General features: G+C 37.8%; 2 protein-coding genes across 5 annotated transcripts in view; one reads left to right on the plus strand and one right to left on the minus strand.

Moving 5' to 3' along the window:
• The window catches only part of LOC107685903 (transmembrane channel-like protein 5), an 11,741-nt gene extending 9,771 nt beyond the window's left edge, over positions 1-1,970 (plus strand). For both annotated transcript variants that reach the window (XM_016482635.1, XM_016482636.1), the window contains exons 15-18: positions 291-464; positions 583-661; positions 784-867; positions 1,323-1,970. In XM_016482635.1, coding sequence (XP_016338121.1) covers positions 291-464; positions 583-661; positions 784-867; positions 1,323-1,385 — 400 coding nt within the window. In that variant the 3' untranslated portion in view covers positions 1,386-1,970. The remainder of the gene's footprint in view (positions 1-290; positions 465-582; positions 662-783; positions 868-1,322) is intronic.
• A 1,799-nt stretch (positions 1,971-3,769) lies between these two features.
• Positions 3,770-25,534, minus strand: part of LOC107685905 (ras-related protein Rab-40C) — a 23,452-nt gene continuing 1,687 nt past the window's right edge. For all 3 annotated transcript variants that reach the window (XM_016482639.1, XM_016482638.1, XM_016482637.1), the window contains 5 exons: positions 12,031-12,091; positions 9,766-9,826; positions 9,386-9,463; positions 5,951-6,173; positions 3,770-4,659 (listed from right to left, as the gene is read on the minus strand). In XM_016482639.1, coding sequence (XP_016338125.1) covers positions 4,385-4,659; positions 5,951-6,173; positions 9,386-9,463; positions 9,766-9,826; positions 12,031-12,091 — 698 coding nt within the window. In that variant the 3' untranslated portion in view covers positions 3,770-4,384. The remainder of the gene's footprint in view (positions 4,660-5,950; positions 6,174-9,385; positions 9,464-9,765; positions 9,827-12,030; positions 12,092-25,534) is intronic.

The following is a 25,534-nucleotide window of genomic DNA, read 5'->3' on the forward strand; positions in this document are numbered from 1 at the left end:
AACAATATATATATATATATATATATATATATATATATAATACATTTTAATTTTAATTATATAAATTAGTTATGACAAACTTCCAAATATACAATAGGAGTCCAAAAAAGTTTTTAAATAGTAAATCATGAACATTTGAATATTGTTTTGGACATTGGGGGGCCTTGCCATCAAAAATGTTGAGAACCGCTGGACTAGTGCATTGTTTACATAGAAAAACAATTCAAAAGCAGTGTAGTGGGTCATAAAATGTGTTGTGTGAACCGAGTTTTTTTCTGGTTGTCTTGCAGTCTGAAGCCCTCAGATCAGTGTGGGCCCTTCCAGGGTCTCGACACCCCCTTCCACACCATTTTCAATTGGACTGATTCTATTCAGGACTTTCCTGAAAGTAACTGGGTCTGGTGGATATTTGAAAACATACTGAGAAGTGAACTCTTCTACTACCTGATTAGTCTCATTGTCCTGTAAGTCCACAAGCTGGATGTTTTGTGAACTATTCACATAGGAAAGGTCCATATATTCACCCATATTTTTCTGGGCAGATTTTCTGATCTTTTCTCATTCCTTTCTATCTTCTTTCAGAGTCATCACTTATTTTCTCTGGCAAATCATTCAGGGACGGAAACAGCTCATCAAGACTCTGCGAGAGCAGATCGTGAATGTGAGTGCCGAGATCATACGAACCTCACTGTAGCATCCACCGCACTTCAGTGTCATCAAAAGCTACTATATATGGATAAGAGTTTTAACCTCAGTGACTCCTTTCTTCCATCTGTCTGTCAGGAAGGAAAGGACAAAGCATTTCTCTTGAATAAACTGCAAAATCTACAGAAGGAGAGAAGGGAAATGGCATCTTACAGACCTCAGGTGCGTGTTTCTCAGGTTCTGTCTGGTCTCACCTACTTCCTCTTTGCATCTAGTTATCGTTAGTAAAATGCTGTAGTCAACAGAAAGAGAAACATATCGCGATTGTGGAGATTTCAGCCCAATACAGTCGAACTCAGGGCACTACAATCCTTAGCTGGCTTCAGAGAAACCCCAGAATAGGGCAACTACTCAACAATAATCAACTGCCTGGGGCCGAGTCTTCCAACACCACAACCACTTAATAGACAGGGAGCTAGATTTATGCATCTCATGTGTTATGATGGCCTATAAAATCTGAAAAAAGTACCAACAGCATTTATTTATAGATCATATATTGAGTAAAGCTGAAATTGAACTTGCATATTTGATCAGTTGTGCTTAAGCTGTTATTGTAAAGTCATTTTGCTCATTTGAAAGCACTTTTAAACATTCTGATCTAAATTTCTGTCATGTAGGACTTTGACCAGACACCACATTTCAACCCAAACTGGATGAATACGCTGCCCTTGGATATGTGAAATACATTCTTCAATTATTTTCAAACTGTACATGCCTCTTTTTTTGTAAATATTGCATTAATCTAACTTATTTTGAAAATTCCAACTATAATGTCTCTACTGGATGCAAAGAGGAATGATTTGGAACATCAGCAGTAATGGCATTTTGTGCTTGTCTAGTAGGTGACAGTGTGTTTACTGTGGAGCCTCGCACATGGTATGTTTGAAAAAAAATAAAAAATAGTGTGGTCACAAATTAAGAATGTGTTCCCAAGATTTATTTGTGGCCATGTTTTATTAATTCATTCCGTTGTTTTAGTTAAGTCACTCCCACACCGTATTCATTTGTTCCGTTGTTTTAGGTTAATCATGGCCATGCAGTACAGTATAATTTTCATGTATTTTTTTTTATTTAGTTAAATAATGGCAGACTAAAACAAGAGAACAAATATTAAGTGAATTTTTCTTCACCCATCATGTCATGTGCAAGGCTCCATAATTTCCTCACAAGTAGGAAAATTACTGTACTGGGAAATTTTGCCCATAGTAATTTTATTGTTTTTTTCCTCAACACATATTCTGATGCTTTACATACTTTATAGTTTATTCTGATAAAAGTGTTATGTGTGTAAATATCAACAAATAAATATTTTAATATGGAAATAAGTGTTATCTGTGATGAGCAAGTTAGAATCAAAGAACCTCAAAGCTTTGTTTTACTGACAACATTATAAATTTTATTGTGAAAAAGTTGTTGCTTTTCATACACTAAGAACTGTACAATCAATAATTAAAAAAAAAACATTGTTTTTCATTGTTGTTGTAAGAACTTCTGATATTACGCAAGTTATTCAGCAGCTTTTAGCTTCAACCAAAGGAAAATAGTGTTTACAAATGTGTTCCTACTGCTCCACCAAATCACATTTCCCTTTATCCCGTTCACACAGAAGAAAACGCTCCTTTGGCAACACCAGGAGGGTCCCATCATACAGCCCCACTTAAAAACCATGAGCGTGTTTGTTTTAAAATATAATCAGAGGCTTCCGTTACAAAGAGGAAAAAACACTTCACAATACAAAAACAAGTTGAAATGGAACGTTCTAACTAAGTCACAGAATTTCTTTGCACCGTATGATGTGCATATTACAGAGAACAACCATTGCTCTCAGGTGAGATGGTTAAACTAATACCTATGGATTCTGAAGATGCCCAAAAAGGAATAAGACAACACTTCTTTGTAGTATTTCTATTACCACAACCTTTCGGGATTTAAAGATTAAGGTGGGGCAATAACACCTTCTGTGGACCCTTTAGTATTTACGTCACCCAACAGATGGACACCAATACACACAACTGCTCTAAACACATAACTAACATGTGCCAGGTTCATTCGATCAGCTATAGTGACTGCAAAAGGCCTGTAGCAAATAGCTTATAGGTCAAACACCGAGAGCTCACAGCCCTCTGAAGAAGTTTATAGGCCCCCTGCTGGCAGCCTGTCGCTCAGCACACTTTAAACAGGCTTCATTGGGCAGGTCTGCCGCTGGAGGCCATGGCTCGTCCCTGAGATGAAGGGGGTGGAGGAGAGTGAGAGAGAGAAAAAACACTGCTGGGAGGTTTGATGAAATGAAGAGCATCCATTATTCAACAACTACAGCTCATCAGACCTGGAAGCTAAAGGAAGTGCTGAAGATTCCACTTGTAACATCACCATTTGATTTGTGCTTGATATTTAGAAGCGAGCTTGAATAGGATTATTATCCTTCATTCTGACATATATCTATAGAGAAACCATGCTGTATGTGCAGATTAAAAGGGCTTCGAGCAAAGACCTGACTTTTGAACTCATGCTGCAACACTGAAAACTGGTAGAACACATAGACTTTGAAATCATTGAGCATTTTAGACGGAAAAAGCAGAAAACTTGTAACTGCACAGACAGTATAACTACAAAGTACTGAAATGTGTGGCAAATGCAGGGTTTGAGTGAGAAAATCAGGCCGCAAGGCGGTTGTGGTATTGAACTCTAGACATGAGAAGAGAGGTAATTACAGTATAAGGTTCAACTATTAAAATATGACAATCCCACAAGACATGCAGGAAAAAACAAATCAGAGGAAGTGAGAAGCTGAGAGTAAACAAAGAGAAAAAAACCCTTTGCCAATACTGTCCCCTGAGGAGAAATTTCCTGTAATCCGTTGTTTAAGAAGACAGTTCTGATGAATGACGAATATTTCATCAAACACTATTTAAAATTGGTCAGAATCTTCAGCGAGGAAAGATGACGAACCGAAGGTGCCTGGAAATGCTCTCAGCCTAGTGGTCCCACAGTCCACATTCAATAACACAGTCACTCTGTTGATTAAGTCATTGTGCAAATGACCAGCAAATTCAGAGACCACCAATTTGCAATGCAAATCACATTTTTAATACATCAGTTCATATGTAAGCACTACAAGTCATTTCGCATCAGCCCTCTCTCACTGTTGGTAAGCATGCAAGACCATGTGACCGAGGTACTTCAGTTTTTGCAGGGAGAACAGGCCCCTGCAAAGAGCAAAAAAGAGGAACACCATATGCAGAGCACTGAGGATAATGAGTATATGCAAATGAGAACACAACCAAAGCGAAATATAAGCCCATAAAACAACTTCAAAACGAGGCCTCTCAGCTAATGCAGGGTTTGACCTGCATGTATTCTCCAGCAGAGGGCGCTAACACAGTAGGAAATATGCTGCTAGTGGTCACTGCAACAAAATCAAAGAGTCTGATGAAGGGTTTGTTTTTATTCACGATCTGTGAGTGAGGAACCAACTGTACTGCAGCAATGTGAGGGGAGAAATATAGCCGTCTGTAGCGACAGGAAGTGTTTGTTCACATCCTGCTCTCCCCACACCGGGAGGTGCCACACCTCTGTTGCGCCATCAGCCCAGCCCCGTGTTGATTTCCTTATGTGTTTGTCCGCGTGCACCTGAGTGTTATATAAGGGAGGGGGGCGGCCCCGCCCCTGTGCCCGGAGGCTAGGAGATCTTACAGTTGTTCCTGGTGCAGTTCTGTGGTGGACTCTGAGGCGGCCGGATGGATTTCGAGCGTTTGAGGCTGTTGCCTTTGCTGCCTCCAGCAGCGCTGGCTAGTGAGTAGGACCGTCCGTGCATCATAACAGCATTCATGCCATTCGCCATGGAGAATGACTTCAGATGGCTCTTGATGGCCACAGGAAGCGGCAGCTTATCGATTAGGTGCACAGGGGTGCAGGACACAATGGCACGGCAGCACAAGTCCTGCAGACTGAATACTGCAACGACACAAAGACAGAACACACACACACACACACTTGAGTTACAACACAAAGGCGATCAGAACGAACCTGAACAGCTACATAATGAAGCCATAAAAACAAAAACAAAAAAATAAGCATGTGATACTCCAGGGATTCAACAGTAGCTGCGATGCATCCGCATGCTGAGATCATTTTTTATTCTCTTTACAAAAGTAATGAGAATGTTTTAAATTATTCAACATTCCCTCAGCAGATGTTAACACACTGCCTGCATTTCTTTTCAAATGGAGTCGAATGCAAATGAGATTCACATGGGAAGCCTGACATTGGAATATTAGTTAACTGTTAGAATGTGATCTACATGGAAAAACCTCTGGGAAGGACATTTGATTCGTCTATCAAAAAAACAACAACATAGTGCTGTTAGCAAGGCTTCTTATATGGGGACTGGCTTGTTTTTGAAAGAAATATCTTGTACTCACCAAAGCTGCATTTATTTGATCAAGTACAGTAAAAATAATAATAATATTGTGAAAAATTATTACAATTTACATTTTCAAATGTAATTTAAATATTTTACATTTAAACATTTTACATTATTATCAATTCTAAAACCAGTTGTGCTGCTTAATATCTCTGTGGAAACATGATACATTTTTCATGATTCTTTGAATAGAAAGCTCAAAACAACATTTGCAATTGTAATCTTCTGTAACATTATAACTTTTTTTGTAACATTATAAATGTCTAAAACTTTTTATCGATTTAAAGCGCCCTTGCTGAACAAAAGTATACATTTATTTCAAAAAACAAAATCTTACAGACCCCAAACCTTTGAATGATAATAGAATAGAATTGAATCTTATTCTGCTTCTGCATGAACAGCAATTAAGAGTGTAAATCGCTGCCATTTTGAAAGGCATGTTGAAAGTGCTTCCCGTTCTCAGAACTGCAGGATGCTGCTTCTGCTAAACAGCTCATCTGGGGCACTGTGAGGTCTCATGAGAAAATCCCACATAATAGTGGAAACAGACAGAGAAAGTGCTTCGCTGAAAGCCTTCTGCCTCTAATTACACGGCTCTGGATGACAGAGTGTGGTTTTCTATGCTAATGGAAAGCTATGCCGATCATGCCAGTCTTCCTGCATCACCCAGAAAGTCGAAACCAAAGATTTCTACTGTATTTGTGGGGTTACGATCTAAAATAGCAGAAAGAATGGACCTTTTGTCACTTTCTTATTGATTTCAAAGTGAAGAGATGTTGGTGCATCGCTCTATTAATCAACACATGCTTGAGGAAGACTCACCTCTGTTAGGCCTCCAGAACTTCTCCATGCCATGCCTCATCAGCACAATACGCGACAGCTCTGTAAACGACTCGATGACGTTGAAGTTGCAGAGGGGACTCACTTCGAAAAACGTCATGCCGTTCTTTTCTGCGTACGCCCGTGCCTGCTCTGTGGGGACCTGTCGCTTGAATGCCAGGTGCAGCCGGTTACCCACAAGAATACGGGGTACACCAGGTGCATGCTGAGGAAAAACAGAGAGACAAGAAAGTGGGTTAAAAAAAGGGGGGATGGGAGGACCAGAGAGATGAGAACGAGGGAGATACCCAGTCCTGTCAGGCTGAGTGAATCACAAACAGTGTCACAGCTGGCCTGTCTCATTTATTTATTCAATGAGGCCTGTCATATCTGTGCCTTTCTCTAGTCCACAGAGAAAAGAGCATTCACTCATCTCTAGGGGCTGTACTGAGCAGTCACAAGTGGGTTCAAATAAAATCACAGTCAAGTCTCAAATCTTATTCTTTGAATCTTAAATCTCAAATAATGCTCTGAAAGACATGTATCAGTTATTAGTTGATATTGGATATTTCATAATTATGCTCATTCCTTTATTCATTAAAAATACTAATAATTTACTAACACTGTTCAATATCATCTTCAGCAAATTTGAAAAGAAATCTCAAAAAAGTATATCAATTTTTCAAACTGTGCATTATAATGTTGCCTAAATTTACTTTTACATTTAAAACAAAACGATTGATTTTACTTTTTAGGACTCCATTTAAAATAGTAATTGTATCATTGAATTAGAAGTACATGGTTATTGGCCATAACATGAAATTACTTGACAGCTTAATGCTATCGGTCAGAATTTTCATATTAGTTAATTACTCACACGACTAAATGCCATATAAAAAATGGCTACATTAAATGTTGTTAAGTTTCATCTGGTGTAAGTGGACATTGCTTGGACAAAATCAGCTGCAAAGTGGACCAGAAATTATGCTGAGAGTCAAAACTTTGACTCTCTTGAGAGTACTCTTGGAAAGACACGAGTCAAATCACAAGGTTTCAGCCAATTTTTAAATTACGTCTTACAGATGAATAATAATAATGTTACCATTAATAATGTTTTATTGGCAGCAATAAAAAAATAAAACACATAATGTATACACTAGTAATAATATATATGGAAAAATATATCTACACTACCATTCAAACGCTTGGGGTCAGTACGTTGTTTTAATAGATTAATATCTTTTTCCAGCAAGGACGCATCAAAAGTGACAGTAAAGACATATAATCAGGGCTCTACAGTGCGACCATTTGCGACTGAAAACTACTGCGTGTGACTGAAAAAATATTTAGGAGCACCAGTGCGACTGACCCGATCGGCATATGCGTGTTTGCACTGAGGGAGCTTCAAAGGTTCTAACGTAGCCTACTTACATGTTTCTGCATCGTTGAGTAATGTATCACAGACGTATACTCTCATTATAACAAACAAAGTGTCGACAGAGTGTAAATAAGAGATTCATGTGCAGTGTAAGGAGCTTCGTTGATTAGAATGGAGTTTTGTGAGATTGCGATGAACTAAGATCAGTGACAGATTTTAATGATTATTAAGGGAGTTTGCAAATGTGATATTGATTTAATACAACAGTTCATTAAACAAGAAGTGAATATTAAGTGACTTATATTGTCCGACAACAACACAATTGCCTTCTTTTGCTCTATTTCGTCAATGAAAATAGTTTTAAAAAAAAGTAACAGCTGAGCCGCTGCGCATCTGCATTCAAACACAGCGGTGTTTCGTTTACGAATTAACTGCGTTTTAAACGAATCTAGTGAGTCAATGATTCAATTACCAATTCATAAAGACAGTCACGTACTTCGTTCATGAATGAATCAGCCGTTCGAACGAATCAATTGAATGAATGATTCAGTGATAAAATCAGTGACTTGCCGCCACCTGCTGGCAGTTTAAGTTTCATTTTTAAAGGGGTCATATGATGCTGCTTAAAAGAACATTATTTTGTGTATTTGGTGTAATGAAATGTGTTTATGCGGTTTAATTGTGAATTTGACATAAAAGATTACATACTTTTAATAAAGTTAGAAAAATGAAATTACAAAGGTAAAAACTAAATTCCCTGTAAATCACTTTAAGAAGTCAAATATCACCTCATAATGGGAAGGTACATTTTTTACCAGAATTTTTGATTACTGATTAGAAGGTGCTTCTAAATTTTTGACCGTGCTCCTAAATTTTTTAAATTAGGAGCACAAGCGCTCCTAAAAAGAAAAGTAAGCGTAGAGCCCTGATAATGTTACAAAAAAGCTGTTCTTTTGAACTTTACTTAAAAAGTACCAGTTCCCACAAAAATATTAAACAGCACAGCTGTTTTCAACATTGATAATAATAAGAAATGTTTCTTGAGCAGCAAATTAGAATGATTTCTGAAGGATCATGTGACAATGAAGACTTACAGGAATAAATCACGTTAAAATAAATTAAAATAGGAAACAGCTATTTTAAAATGTAATTATATTTTACAATATTACCGGTATTACTGTATTTCTGATCAAACAAATGCAGTCTTGGTGAACATAAGAGACTTTCAAAAACAAAAAATATCTTACCAACCTCAAACTTTTGAACGGTAGTGTAAATATTTTGCGAACGTATCTATAAAACTAAAATGTCTCAACCTTAAATTACAAAATGTTTATCAGCTGACTGCCAGAGACCTTAACATTTTCCTCCCTATACTAGTTTGAAGCTTACGGAGCAAAGCACTGCACCACGCACCCTTCTGAAGCTCAGCAAGGTCAAAGCTCATTCTATAATGAAATGACTCACTGTGAATCATCAGCTTAAGTCTGACTCAAGTAAATGCGGCAAAGTCAAAGCAGAGCCTCAAGTATTCTAATATTTACCAAAGCAGGTCAAAAGTCCCCAAGTTTAAGTCTCTGGTGCCAACGAATACAACACACTCTCTCTTTCTGTCATATGTGTGGTTTGTGCTTTCTGCAGCTCTTTGTGTGAAGAAATCTTCAGCCATGCAACAAACACACACTCCCTAAGCACAGATATGCACACATATCCAGTTAAATATACGCAAGAACATACAATTCTCAAACAAGGAAGGAAGGAAGAGTAACAGAGTAGCCTAAAAGAAAGGTGGCTGTAGTAAGAGAGGACATCCTTTCTGGATATCAAACACAGCAACAGGAAGAGTAGGAGTAAAGGAAAGGAGAGTCACTGTGACACTGTATGTTATGAGTCTGGCTTCAACTTGCTGTAACATTGAACAATATTCTTTTATGAATACACATATGTGCAGTGCAGTAAGCGAGGACTTCTATCCATCAGTCTCAAGCTTATAGCTCACAGGACTACGGGTATATTAGTGATCTCACTTCCTGTTATCATAAGGAGTGGCTTAATTTTACCTCATCAATCTCCCTGATCCAGCGGTCTATCCCGTCAAAAGACCAGCGGTTGGTGATGTCATACACCAACAGGATCCCCTGTAAAGGACAAACAAACATGCATTGTTAGCCGGTATCCTGTTCATGCAGTGAAGAGGGATGTTAACACTTCCACATGAACTGCACTCTGCAAAACCATTTCAACACACTCCAAGCCCACTAGTGAATTTGTTGTCTTGTTGGATTCGGACTTTTGAACCCAACTGTATATAAACATATTGGTCCATCCTTGTAGATTATGTGAACTGTATGTCATGCATGTCCATTTTTGCCTTAAGCAAAGCACATAGTACAAAGTTAATCCTCCAAGCAAGAACAAGTGCTTTTAAATGTGCTTTTACCTGCGCTCCCCTGGAGTACGACCTGAAAATGGTGCAGAACCTGCCTTGTCCCGAGGTGTCCCTAAAAGCAAACAGAGACAAGTCAGGACAAACAGCTTGTAAACACTATGTCAGTTAAGCTTGACACATGAGCTCGGTTTCAAAACACTGTGAGCTTCCTTCATAGACATTATTTTAAGGCATCATTAGAGCATTTATAATGTGAAAGCTGTTCCAAAAGGGGGGGGCATTAAAATTATGCTGCCTTTTAAGTTACCTTCTTTCGGCCATAATTAATTTCTTAGCAACGAATGCAAAACCAGAATGCACTGTGACAAGCTCTGTGAAAAATTCATCTAGTATGGCAGATGATTATGAGAAAATATTAAAAATACATTATTTGTGTGCTATCCATTTCCTATGCTGTTAAAAGCATCGCATTAACTTAACAACATGCTAACATCAAACTAATGCTCCATGCTTCAGCACTATATGTGTCGCACAGAGTTAATGCCTATGAAAAGCGTTCCAAATCGGTCACTTAAGAGGTTCTATTTCAGTTACAATGCTCCCTTAAAAGGCAGCTGCCTATATAGGCAGTAAATAGAAAGGCGGCTCACTACATTTTGGAACAAAGCTATGTGTTTGAAATCGACACTGTTTTGGACACTGTACTGAGTTTAGAGTTAACCCAAATACAAGATGACTCAGGCACTTGAGTTGGTGTCACAGGCTCGAAAAACGAGTTTTCCACTGTGACACATTCGCACCCAAATAACCTTTCCAGCTGCCTACACTCTCTATCTGTGAGAATTTCTCACACAGTTAAACTAGCCGTAATGAGGTGGAAAGTGCTAAATAAATCTGCATAAAAAAGTCCAAAGTGGCAGCTGCATTTCTGAAGATGTGGGACTGAACCACTCTAAGGGAAAGGTGTTTAGTGCTGCACTTCCACAGTCACATCAGAGAGCTCATTAAATATACCTGGGATCTCTGAAACGTGCATTAGCAAAGATATATGTAGGTTGAGATTAAAGCCCTGTGGAGATACTCTACAAGGAATATGCAGTAAGAAGCCCAATTACTATAAAGCATTACATTATATAGCCCAGCACATTACAGTAGACCCTGGGAATTTCCTCAAGGGTTTTGCGAATTGCTCCTCAGGCATTGACCACACTCTGTATTAACGCTAATGAGCTTGTTGTTTGTCTTCATAATGTGTAATTCTGCTGTCTTATACTCCAATGCCTTCCTGATTAGGAAACTTTACTTTCTCTCTGGGGAAGTGGCTAAATGCTTTTGGATGTACAACAGAGAGTGGGCTCGAGATTTCTTAGCCTCCTTCTGTTAATGGAATGTTTACTTGATGATTTATGAGCTCTTGCAATTGTGTATTTTATATACAGTTATACATTGATAGTTTCTTTTGAAAGAAACAAGTTTCAAAACTTTCAAATTCTGTCAATTTTATCAGGAAATTCAGTTCAAATGGCAGCGCAGAGTGCGAGTGATTGCACCCATTCCATCCCTTACTACTACTACTTATAGCACAAAATACATATGACTGAACATCAGAAGGTATGTTGAAAGAAACCGTGTAACTTATTAGAATGTATCACGTCCCATAATCACTCAATCAGTGTTTCAACCATGGGAAGGAGTTAATAAAACAGCTTGTAAACAATACGTCACATTTACCTCAGGAAAGTCATTCAGTGTCCACAGCTTGCTCGTTCATGAGAAAAAAGTCTAAAGTCTAGAGAAGAGCATTTAGCTAAATATATGCACTCTATTAGCCTGTACATTCATTACATTTTGCTTAACCCGTTAGTGATGCCTTAATTAATGTATGTTTATATAAAACTCTCATGAAATATTATGACAGCCACTCTGTAAATTATTATATTTCAACAACAAACTGGAGTAGAAACAATTTTATAATAAGACTTACATTTAGAAAATATTTAGAACATAAATCTAAAATTTATTTGAGCTTTTACAAATGTCTTTTTTTTCTAATAATTTGTTATTAATATTATTACATATTTGTATTAATAATAGCAATACTACTAATACTACTACTAATATTATTATAAATATTATATATTTTTTATTGCACCATGAGATTTTCATTGTTTATTTTCATTGCAATGAGAAGGAAAGCCTGCTGTCTGTGGAATGAAGCCTTATTATAACGCAACTTAATACTACATTTGCTTGTAGCGGTTGATGCATTGTTCAGTCTTGAGGGGAACAACAAGACAGGAGTTGTGATCCACTTACCAAAGCTCTAGTTTCACTCTCCTCCCATCCAACAGGATTGTGGTGGTCTTATAGTCGATTCCTGCAGAATGAGAGACAGAGAACACTTAGAGATAGGAGATAGGACACGTACCTGTCTATCTGCCATCAGATATCACACAAGGTTGTCTACTGAAAAGAAAACACTCTAGACAGGATCAGGAACTTGAAAAGCTTCGGCCGTCAGCATGATTGCATTTGGTGTACTACCTAATTTAATTCTCAGCCAATTCTTCCTTTCATTAGAAGGCACTAAAGCTGAAATGACCATCTTGATAGTGACTGTGCACATTCAGTGGAAAGCTTGACAGCTGCAACCAATCTGCTGTTACCTAATGCTATCATAGCTGAAATGTGGCCAGGACGCTTCCCATAAGGCAATTACTTTGACTGCTTATCTACATTTATCATTCATAAAATGAAAAAAAAAAGAACACAGTACGGGCTCCATCAACTGAATGGCAATATCTGCATTTTCGGGCGCTTCACAGCAGGTCAGCATTCAAACCAGTTTTGCATTTTAATAGACAGCTCTGTCTCTAACAAAGGCTCACTTTAAATTAGTCTTTTCATACAGGCCTGTGTCTGTAATATTCACCATGCCATGAGTGCTTGTCTCAGTAGATCATCTTTTTGCACACTTGAAAAATCTGATTATCCGTAATGCTGACAACATGGACACGGACTCGTCGCCAGCCTGGAGTAGTCGGGTAGAGTTTTTCATCATAATGAGAGTGGTTTTGGCCATTGCTTCCTCTGGTGCATCAGTTCTAAAAAGGAAATCAACTTTGTTCCTCTCTGATTAGAGGCAAAAACAAAGTCCTCTTTTGTTGACAGCAGCTGGTCAAGTTGCAATATCAGTTTTATTTCAATTAATTGTGCAGCATTACAGCAGTAAATAAACTAATAATAATAGAAATGTAAAAAAAAAAAAAAACTATATACTACACTGCTATACTATAAAATAATAATAATAAAAATATTTCTGTTAGAGTACAACTGTAAAATTACAATGGTAAAACATATGGCTGTCTTAACTTTATTTTCAAATGCTAAACCGTTGAGTTTTTATTTTGGCAACAGCAGGTCAAGATGCAGTTTTCAGTTTTTCACTATTTTGATCAATCGTGCATCCCTACATCGGAGGCTTTAAATAGATAAAAGGAAGGGAAAAGATGGGACGATCATCTTTTTTAAGATACTTCGTAAGGCTTTGATGACTCTGAAACAGAACATGTCTGAAGGAGGGTCTGCTCTCACGCTCAGCGAGACAGGCAGCGTAAGATCTCCTGAAAGGCCACCGGCGACTGGTTCTGAGCCCATAGGCTTCTTCAGTCCTCCATTATTAAACATCTACAAGAGAATGTAAACGGAAAATAGTGCGCACTTAAAAAGAACCACTGGGGCTGATTCCCTGCTGCTCTCTATCCTGCAAAAGCTTTACTCTTAAGCAGGGCAGCACATCAAGCCAAAGGCGCATCGCACTTCCTTCCTCTAGCATCCCTCCTCCTTCGTTCTGGGTAATTGTATGGGCAGATGGCTCGGCTACGCGGCCTGACAAGGGCAGTATGGTGTAATTATCGTCTCAGATTCCAGCTCAGGCCTCAGGCCAAGACTTCCCAGCCACGCGGAGCAAAGACAGCCTGAAGCGGCTAGTTTTGAGGAAGAGCCTGGAAGTGAAAGATCCAGCAGGACTTGAGGACACGTGAGAAGGATCAAGTGGACCAAGTGGACAGTGACATGTGCGGGCATGTTTAATTTGATTTCAACAGCCTATTATCAATGGACAGAGAAAACAAAAAATATTTTCAATTGGAGAATGTAGCAATGTTGGATTTTTTTTTCATAGAAGGAGGCCTTTGCTTTCAGAGCATGATGTCTTTGTGTCTCATTGTTTGGTTTATTCTTAACATATTTAGATGCTGTGAATTGCAACATGGCCAGCTATGCTGAGGAGCTTGAACAGGGTGCGTCTGAGTTTGAGAGTATTTTCAAAGACTGCGAGCACATGAGAACAATGAAACAAACATGCCTGAGGCGGAGAAAGGTAGAAAGGCTGGTTTCACGGAGACCCTGCATTTCAACAGGAGCTTGTGTGTGTGTTTAAACAGAACACAACATGACTCTGACTTCCATATCTGATCACCACTTTATCATTCATCAGAGGGAGAAGAACTGTGGATATTAGCTTTCCACAAAAAATTAAACACAATGAGAGCAGTGTCATAATGAAGTCTTTTTGAGGGTTTGAAGGTTTTGCTCAAAATAACACATTCAGAGTAACTCTGTCTGAGGTTTAGCTGCAAGGCTGATTTTAGGCCTCATTTTGGTTAAAGAACTAATGGAAACTCTGACTATAACGGGGGGAAAAGGTCTATAGCAGTGGTTTTGCACTAGGACTAGGGCAGTGCTACATATTTTCAAAATAGACTGGTCGACTAACTGGTCTTAAAGGGATAGTTCAACCAGAAATTAAAATTCATCATTTATTCTCTTCTTCTCATTAAAACATTAAAAAAATCTTATTAACCCCAAACTTTTGAACATTAGTGTACATAAGACACGCAAGGTTCTTGCATTTATAAATGTTTAAGCACAGAACAACAAAACTGAATCTCGAGGGACATTTTTAAAAGTTGGACTATTTTAACTTAATGTGCAGTCTTTAAAAAATCACTGCAGCGGTGCATTAAATGGGATTAATTCAAAAAAGCACATTTCTGAGAGGGTCTTACAAACTGTCAAACATCTAAAGTAGGGATGCAACGATACCATTTTTTTCAGAACCGATCCAATACCAAAAATTCTGAGTATCGGCCGATACGGATATCAGCTAGGGCTGTGCAAAAAATCGAATGCGATTTTCATGCGCATTTCGTCAGTAAAGCCGCTCCTGTGATTAGTAGTAAATCTCCAGCACATGCGTTCAGATGGAGCGGCATTTACTACACAGAGCCGTAGTTCACTGACAAGTAGGGTTGGGTATCGAAAACCGGTTCCATTTTAGAACCGGTTCCAAATTTCCAAGAACCGGGTATTCGAGAAGATGCGCGCATTTCGATTCTGCTTAACGATTCCTGCGTTCACATTTTTATGTGATTAAAAACTATTTAAGTGCAGGAACTGAAAGAACTTGCACCCTGTTTGCGTGCAGTGCACACGAAGCGCGAGCACAGAGAACAGAGGTCGCGGTACGGGTTCCCAGTTTGTGTCCGTTCTCGAACCGTTCCGTGTATTTCCACTGTAGAAAAGGTTGTTCCGGGCCGAAACTGACTTCTTTCATTATTTGTCAACCAATATGCAGAAAACTACGTCAGTATATCATCATAAACACAGCCATTTTTGTCTTACGTGAAAGTAAACAGATGAGAAAGAAAACACACATGTACAGTATTTTTAGATCTGTGTCCGTTTGGTGTCAAAGAGACAGCAGCCTAATAAACGCGCTGCCTGTCATTAATGTTAATCAAAGAACAAAAGAAAATCATTCACTGATCTTGACTGAATAGATTTAATAACATTAATTGATTAATCTATATTTTATTTATGTAAAGAAAACTATGCAGTGTTTTTAAACTTTTAATTACAGTTTCTGTACCTGAAATTTTGTTCAGTTGTATTTATTTATGATATTGCTAATTGATTTGTTTGTTCCTATCTTATTACTGACTGTTTACTTGTCTCTAACACTTTAATATTTGAAATTTATATTAATCTAGTTGTTTTTGCTGTGGTATTTTTTTTTTTAAAACATAGGCAAAAGTCCTCTTGCAGTGTTCTGTAGGCTGCTGATTTTTGCTCGTGTTATTCAGCTGTAACAGAATGCTTTGTAAAAAGACAGAATAAATGTTTGACATCTAAATGTTTGACTTAAATTTTTTTTATATTGGATTTTTTATCTTATTGGAATCGAAACTAGGAATCAATTATAAATGTGGTATACTGAATGTTCCGGAAGTCATTACAGCAAATTAGCATGACAAATCAAGATTGTCGTGAACTGTGATATCTTGCCTAGAGCGGCTTCCGCTGAAAGAGCTGTGCTGAGAGGAGTGACTTGAGTAGGAACTCATTGAAGATGACCGTGAATGAGATTGGGAAGAGCCAGAACCCGTGAACGATGAGGATCGGGATGAAGACCTGGAAAAATAGAGAAATGTTTAAATAAAAGCACCACACCTTAACTTAAAGGAACAATTCACCCAAAAATAAAAATTAATTTATTTACTCACCCTGATGTCGTTCTGAACCTGTATTCTCTTCAGACTTTTATTTCTTTTGGAACACAAAAACGTTTCAACTGATTTTGTCCATATATTGAAAGTCAATGGGGTCCAAAACAACATCTTTCTCAAAATATTGTTTTATGTTCCAGAAGAAACAATGACAAACAGGTTTGGAATGACAAGAGGGTTTTTCATGAACTATCCCTTTAACTAGCAAAAAAAGTGGGCAAAGCATCCCCTAATCAAATGACGCCAATGTCTGGTTCAATAGTTCCATGGCAGGTATCTTACCTAGATGAATTGGAAAGGGAAACTGAAGATCCGGAGGGCCTGTGTCGTCTATGGCCACGTGGAGGGGAGCCCATGAGACCAGGTCTTCTCCTAGGGGACTTAGACCTGCGCCAGGGGTCTTTCCATTCATCTGGCCTCTTGGGCAATGGGACCATCTCCTTCTTAGGTGGTGGCTCCATTGGCCCTCTGAAAAGAAAAACAAGAAAAAGGGGATTTAGAAAGTATGCACCTATAGCGTATATAGAACTATAGAGTTTCTTTAACTTGACAGTAGGGTTGGGTATCGAAAACCGGTTCCATTTTAGAACCGGTTCCAAATTTCCAAGAACCGGGTATTCGAGAAGATGCGCGCATTTCGATTCTGCTTAACGATTCCTGCGTTCACATTTTTATGTGATTAAAAACTATTTAAGTGCAGGAACTGAAAGAACTTGCACCCTGTTTGCGTGCAGTGCACACGAAGCGCGAGCACAGAGAACAGAGGTCGCGGTACGGGTTCCCAGTTTGTGTCCGTTCTCGAACCGTTCCGTGTATTTCCACTGTAGAAAAGGTTGTTCCGGGCCGAAACGGACTTCTTTCATTATTTGTCAACCAATATGCAGAAAACTACGTCAGTATATCATCATAAACACAGCCATTTTTGTCTTACGTGAAAGTAAACAGATGAGAAAGAAAACACACATGTACAGTATTTTTAGATCTGCGTGCGTTCGGTGTTAAAGAGACAGCAGTCTAATAAACGCGCTGCCTGTCATTAATGTTAATCAAAGAACAAAAGAAAATCATTCACTGATCTTGACTGAATAGATTTAATAACATTAATTGATTAATCTATATTTTATTTATGTAAAGAAAACTATGCAGTGTTTTTAAACTTTTAATTACAGTTTCTGTACCTGAAATTTTGTTCAGTTGTATTTATTTATGATATTACTAATTGATCTGTTTGTTCCTATCTTATTACTGACTGTTTACTTGTCTTTAACACTTTAATATTTGAAATTTATATTAATCTAGTTGTTTTTGCTGTGGTATTTTTTTTTTTAAAACATAGGCAAAAGTCCTCTTGCAGTGTTCTGTAGGCTGCTGATTTTTGCTCGTGTTATTCAGCTGTAACAGAATGCTTTGTAAAAAGACAGAATAAATGTTTGACATCTAAATGTTTGACTTAATTTTTTTTATATTGGATCTTATTGGAATCGAAACTAGGAATTGATAAGAATCGGAATCGATAAGCAGAATCGGAATCGGAATCGATAAAATTCAAACAATACCCAACCCTACTGACAAGCTACACAAAATCGCGTTCATAATCGGCAATGAATCGCCTGCGATTTTGCGTAGCTTGTCAGTGAACTACGGCTCTGTGTAGTAAATGCCGCTCCATCTGAAAGCACGTGCTGGAGATTTACTACTAATCACATGAGCGGCTTTACTGACGAGATACACATGAAAATCGCATTTGATTTTTTGCACAGCCCTAATACCAGCACAGTTTTTTTTTTAAAGCAATGTAGAATTTCAATATCTCTGTATGTTGACCTGATCATCACTGTTCTGTGTGTTAAACACAATCTACTAAATATAGACAACTTCATTATACAGAAAAATAACAAATGAAAAAATATAAAATCATAATCTGACAAAAACACTATTAGAAACTAGGTTAGTGGATAATTCAGTAGCAAAAGTTACTCTAGAAAAATTATTATTGCACAATAATTTTATCAAATCTAAACATTAAGTGAAAAAACAATCAGTGGGGAACAAATAAAAGTGAATAAGTGTAGGACTAAATCTGGTAAAATGTTACACATTGCTCTTTGTACTGTTGTAAAATACATCCATGAAAAACAAGTAAATATATTTATATATAAGTAAATATATTCATATATAAGTAAATACATGTAAATAATATATACTATAAAATTAAAAGACATTTTTTAAAATGTATAGCACAGTAATGAGGCTGCAACATATGATAGATAGGACAGAACAGGAGAGGCTATTAATAGTCTTTCATTGCGCAAAAGTATTATAATATGAAAGGCTCCTATACGGAGCGGCACGAAGCGCACAAAGAATGCGTAGTGTATTATATCTGTGTGATAGTTCTTTTAACCATTTTAAATTTCAGTTGCTGTGCGCGTGAAGAACAATTCATACTAGTGCTCTCTACTCCAGTGTAGTGATCTAACAGACACACGGTAGAAAATAACATGATTTTCTTTTCTTGTTCTGTCTTATCTATCATATGTTGCTGCCTCATTACTGTGCTATAAATTTAAAAGAAATGTATTTTAATTTATTGAATATATTTATATATAAATATATTTACTTGTTTTTCATGAATGTATTTTACAACAATACAAAGTATTGCAATGTATATAATTTTACCAGATTACACCTATTTACTTTTATTTTTCCCCCACTAAATAATGATTTTTCTCTAAATGTTTAGATTTTATAAAATTGTGAACTCATCCTTTTTGTAGAATAATTTTTGCTGCTGAATTATCCACTAACCAAGTTTACAATAGTATTTTTCTCATAGATTATGATTATATTTTTCATTTGTTATTTTTCTTTATAATGAAGTTGTCCATATTTAGTAGATTGTGTGTAACACACAAAAGAGTAATGATCAGGTCAACACACACTGAGTTGATGCCCCGCCTCTCTCAAACACATCGTTTTCAACAAAGCCCCCTCCTTTGACAAGCGCAGTCTGCTCTGATTGGCCAGCTGACCCAGTGCATTGTGATTGGCCGAAGACCACAAGCACGCGTCGGAAATGTAACGCCCCTTACCATAATCGCAGCTTCAGCTTTCAAAGTAAATATCAAGACAGTTAATATTGTCGTTAGTTTTACCATCAGTTCAAGCCCGAAAGGGCAACAGAGTCGCGTGACAGACACAGTGATGATGCAGTACACAAGCCGCGATTAAGACAGCTGACGTGCTATGATTTCTGACAGGCAGTTCACTCTCCTGTGATGTGACCCTGTTCCCCTCACACACACACACACTCACAAGCTCCTTCGGCCGTCATACACACACGTGACTGACTGCTCGCTCGCACCAACAGGAGGAGGAGGGTTGTGTTACTCTCTACACTGCACTCAACCAGAAGGGATTCCTACACTTTCAGTCTTTGAGGAGACATTAAAAACAGCGCATACCGCATGAACGGTATAACGGAAAATATTAAGAGGTGTTGAAACCGTGAAATTTTCAAATCGCGGTATACCTTGAAACCGGTAATCGCCCCATGCCTAGTTCAAGCAGGTAAGTTTCATTTTAATTTTTAATATTTAGATCTTCTCAGTGTTTCCCATACATTGCTGTATCTGATCAGCAACATCTTGATAATAAGTGAATGTGAACATTTTTTGAATGTTACCATATTTTCACTGCATTTACCTCATTATTAATGAAAAAATGGATAAGTTCTTTGAAATTTCAAAGTATATATGAACTACTCCAAACAAAACTAAGATGTAAAAATATATATATATATATATATATATATATATATATATATTTTATTTATTTTTTTTCAAATAAAGCAAAGGTAACACTCATTTTACATACAGCACGCAATGAAAATGACATGAATATGACAGTGGGCAAATGCATAAAGCGCAGTATAATTTTAAAATTACGATTTTAAAGTTTGTCGATCGCGCATCTTCATTCTCCAGTGAAGCTGAACTCTCCTCCTGTCCGCATTCAATTCGCACAGACCGACCGTCACGCAGAGAACATGCGATCATGCAGGATACAAATGCACCCTTCACAATATCTCACAACTGGATCCGACTTAAGTTTGCAAGGTTTTTGAAATTAGATGTTTATTAGACATTCAAAGATTTGTTTAAATGATATAAATGCGTATTCAAGGATTCAAAACGTTTATTGTCATATGCCCAGTGAGGAAAACAAGTTTCCCTGAACCATGAAATTCTTACTTTGCTGTCGACAATGAATGCCAAGACAGTGCAAAACTATACACACACATACACAAACTATACACACATACATACATACAATTTCAGGCGCTGCCGCTCTCAGCGCCGTCAAAATAAAAGTCCCACCTGGAACGCATCGGCCAAACAAAGAAACTTATCAGCCAATGCTGATATATGAAAAATGTCAAATATCGGCCGATATATCGGCCTTGGCGATATATCGGTTGACCACTACCTGTAATGCCTGAGCAGCATTTGTGAGTGGAGCGCTGCTTTGATTACAGCCATTACTGGGGAAACCTCTATCTCTCCCACTCTACAAGCGCCTCCTGCTGCCAGAGAATGAATTTGCATATTGTGGCGAGGGGGGCGTGGTTTAGCGGAGTCTGCAGCAGGAGAAGAGACCGTAAAAGGCCGCGGGGAAACAGAGAGGGAGAGAGAGATGGACTGAGGACTCGTGGGTGGAAGACTGTTGCCTGTGGACTAGAGAATCGCCGAAGTGCTGTATAGTTGTTTATTTGAAGCGCCGGAGCGCCTGCCTGTTTTGTTATTTTCAGTCAATTGAATAAATTACCACGAGCCTCAGTCACGCCGACTCAGACTTCTTCCTTCCTTCCTTCCCTCGAACTTTGTTACACATATATATGCCGCCACAAATAGAGTGCAAGTCTGTGGAAAACACCGCTTCTGTTATGAATATTATTCAATATTTTAATTTGAATGTCGGATTGAAATGAACATTGCTGTTATTAGAGTAGTTAATCGTTAACATAAGCGTGGCTAACGCTAATATAATGAGCATTGGAATTAAGTTTCTTTATTAACTATTTAATGCTCCTATAACTTTTATTAGGGTTAAAAAAAAACGGTTGGTTGGTTGTTATTCTTGGCTGAATAACTCTAGAAGGTTATAAAAGCCCTTTAAAATTAAATATGTACACAGTTTGGATTAAATGAAAGTATAGTCAAATTTGTTAATTGTTTTAGTGTTTTGTTTTGGTACCGAGAACCGTGGATTTTCACTGGTATTGGTACCGAATACTGAAATTTTGGTACCGTGACAACACTACCAACTGGAAACCAAAATGATTATGAACCACAAAAGTCCAATAATATATACTAAGTGATCAACATGATATAAGCCGAAATGGAAAAATGTAAATTCTGGTTTCTAATTGTCTTGTTAATGACTTTAAAAGGTTTCAAGGTCCTGCCAGCAATAATTAACCAAACAAAGCAAAGTATATACATCTCCTCCTTTTTAAAGGTCAACACGCCTATTATGCTATCCTAACAATACACAATTATATAGTTTGTTGCATTTTACATTAATTTCACTTGCATTTAACATTGCTGTTGTCTCACTGTCCGTGACGCAATCAGAACAGAACAGATAGCCTAATTAAGGAAAGGAAAAGTACTGTCTAAAGAGAAAACACTCTCTGGTCGTGTTGTTACCGCTGTACTTGTCTGTGCCAAATCTATCTGTCGATCACTAGCAGCCAAGATGTCTGCATCTGCAACTTTAGACTCTAAATATTTACAGATGTCCACTCAAAGCCAGAGCAAAGACAAATCAATCAGAGTAAACGCCAAATACCCAATTTATATGAATACAGATTCCACAATCTAAAACCACGTAACAGTAATTATTTTTAAAAATCCTTCATTTTGCTCGCGTCGACTAACTGGCAAAATACCGGAAGTGGCGCATTTCATGGACGAGAATCCATAAAACACATTATTAGACTGTTTCCCAAGGCTGCATGATATATTAAACCCATGTAAAAATCATAATTAAGCATAATTGTGAATTCACAAACACTACAATTTAATTAATTATATGCAATGCCGTTCTAATACAGTATATGCGCTTTAATTATTTACATACGTGTAGGTTAAGTACATGCATCACACAGCAGCTCCGTTCACGGTAGTTCCACATGAACTGTTATCATTTACATGTGTAGAGCATCTCAAACTCCATCTCTGCATGTTGTTGTGAGTTTAGGTTTATTATAACGTTCATCTGGGAACGCAACGTGCGCCATTTCATCAGATTTGTAAGGTAAATCATTTATAAATCTACGCAAACACAGGAGAATACATCGCGGTTTCAAAATAAAAGTCGTTTAGATTAATTGATAAATTAGTCGATAGATTAATCGAAATTAATAGTCGTTAGTGGCAGCCCTACTTAACAGCATTAGGCAATTTATCAAGGCTTCTCTAAACTCAAGAAATCAAAAATTTAATTTGTAATCTAAGCTGATGCGTTTATCTAAAGCAAGTTACAGTGCACGTTTTATAGGGACAGTCCCCTTGAGGCAAACTAGGGTTAAATGCCTTGCTCAAGGGCATCATCCCTTATGGGATTTGAACCCATGACCTATCGGGTTGCCAGTCTAGACCCTTAACACCAACCACATGTACTCCTAACTGCTAAAAGCAGTTTTATATAATGAGATGAAGTTTAAACCAAAAAAGGACACTTTTCTATCCATCAGGCTTTAAATATTCCACCTTGCACACCAATTTCTCTACACACCCACTTCAATTTCTCTATAATTCACTTCAAAAACGCCTTTCAACATTTAAACCATCTGAGCACGTCAGGATGGCATCTCCCTCAGGGAAATATATATGCTTGCCGTGCAATTCACCATCGCTGAATCTACAGACAGCTTGTGGAGCCATCTGTGTTGATTTTGAGTGATTGTACGAGGCAACTCGTTTGAAGCTGGACCAGCAAGCTCCCCTAGGAGATCTCAGTGAAGAGCCATCACTGTGAGATCTCTCACACCCATAAAACACACACTGTTCCCTAATAGCTTCAACTGACAAGATAAACAGCAGCCTTTATGTATGAAAAAGGACAGAACAATAGCAACCCAGCTCTTATACGCTTGCACACACAAGGCTCATTTAGATATGAAAGGCATATCGGTATATAATTGGTCTATCACCTCACTGGCTTCAGCCTAATGACAGAGCGTGGATGATCTCATTACAGCAAAAGGAAAGCTGTGACATAAATCAAATCAAAAGAGCTTGTGCTGCACTGACTTGTTCAATAAAAACAGACACACAAACACACTTCACACTTCTTAGTTATATTTACTTTGTGTGTTTTGTATCCTGAGGGAGACCTCTGACCTGGAACACTCCCCAAAAACACCTTGTACAATCTTGACTAATAAATAAAAGAGTGACTACCAATTAGAGCTGCACGATTAATCGAAATTAAATCGCAAAGGCGATAAATCGCGATTAGGCAGAAGCTGTGATTGTCATGCGTATCTTTCAGTGAAGCACGGTTCTGTGATCAGCAGTAAATCTCCATCCGAAGGCCAGAGGGCGCTCTCGCGCTGAAACTCCAAATACACCCCGCAGAAGAAATCAGGAAATGCCTATAGCGGTTGCTGAATAAACAGAAGATTTAACTGCTTTGATTAATTCAACGTGACTAATAAACACACGACTACGACAATATATGGTTTATCCAAGTTTGTCTTATTATAATTTTTATTATAATGAAGTATATAATAATGCAATGCTAATCAACATAGTCTTTATCACTGCTAGAATACTATGAAATGTGTTGTGTGCCTTATTCTGTGTAAGAAGCCACATCATCTCACAGAAGGATTTACTTCAAACACTCGACTGACGTTATGAAGTGAGTGTGGAGTAAAAACATGTTATTAAGTGTGGTATTTTCACATACTTTCAGGAGGAACAGCATTTACTACACAGAGCCGTAGTTCACTGACATGCTACGCAAACAGCTTTCATAATCGCAGAACGATTTCTTCGATTTCATTATTGCACAATTATATCATCTGCGATTATGAATGCGATTTTGCGTAGCTTGTCCGTGAACTACGGCTCTGTGTAGTAAATGCTGTTCCATCTGAAAGTACGTGATGGAGATTTACTACTGATTACAGAACCAGCTTTACTGACAAGATGCGCATGACAATCGCATTCGATTAATCGTGCAGCCCTGCTACCAATTAAACAGAAGTTGGTTAATATTGGTTAAAAATAAAAAATATTGTTCAAACCGATTATCGGATCTCTTCTAACAAACATGAAGTGTATGTCATGCAACCACTGAGCAGAAAATGTGCAACTTTTATATAACAACCTAAATGGGCAAAAGTGAACATTACACAATCCTGCAAAAGATAAACAGAATAATAAACTATTATCAGCTGTTTCCACCTCCTGTAAGTCACTGACAGCAACAATATGGCACCCGCAGAATGACTCACCATTAGGGTTGGGCAATGTCTACCAAATTGGCATCGGACGATGTCTACAGTGAAACATCGTGATGGACGATGACATCGGGGGGCAGGGTTAGGGGATGTGCCCGAAGCATGAATCCGTTTGCAGAAAGGCACGGAAAACAAATAACACGTTCTACAGAGCCACTAAAGGGACATGTTTAGTCACTTGCTAGCGGTAGACTGTTACATTACAGTACATGAAAGTTCACCTACCACATACACAGAGTAAGGAGAGATGACTGATAGGACAATCTAATCTTGTAAAATGTGAGGAAGGTAAGGCCGCTCCGCAGTATAGAGTCTGTGTGATCGCGAATCTCGAAAGTGAAAGTAAAATGAGAGCGCACATTCGAAAGCAGTTTCAATGGCCTGCATATTAGTAGCGGCTCCCTGATGCCCACAATTTATATACAGTATAATTACCCAACGATATAATTGCTAGAGAAAGTACTGAAATATATGTTTTTTTATCCTCCCATCTCTTAGGCTATTTATTCCCTTTAGGGGTTCCGTAGTACACTTAATTTCCTTTCCGAAAACGGAATTGGGATGCGGAGAGCAAACGCACACAACCTGATTAATATTCATGAATCCTTAGTGCGTTTTTATATTGTTCTTATTAGTAGAATTCGAATAATAATACTAATAATAATAATAATAATAATAATAATAATATCTTATCAGTATTATTGTTCGTTTTTTT

Source organism: Sinocyclocheilus anshuiensis, unplaced genomic scaffold (assembly GCF_001515605.1).
Source record: "Sinocyclocheilus anshuiensis isolate Anshui unplaced genomic scaffold, SAMN03320099.WGS_v1.1 scaffold701, whole genome shotgun sequence".
NCBI lineage: Eukaryota > Metazoa > Chordata > Actinopteri > Cypriniformes > Cyprinidae > Sinocyclocheilus > Sinocyclocheilus anshuiensis.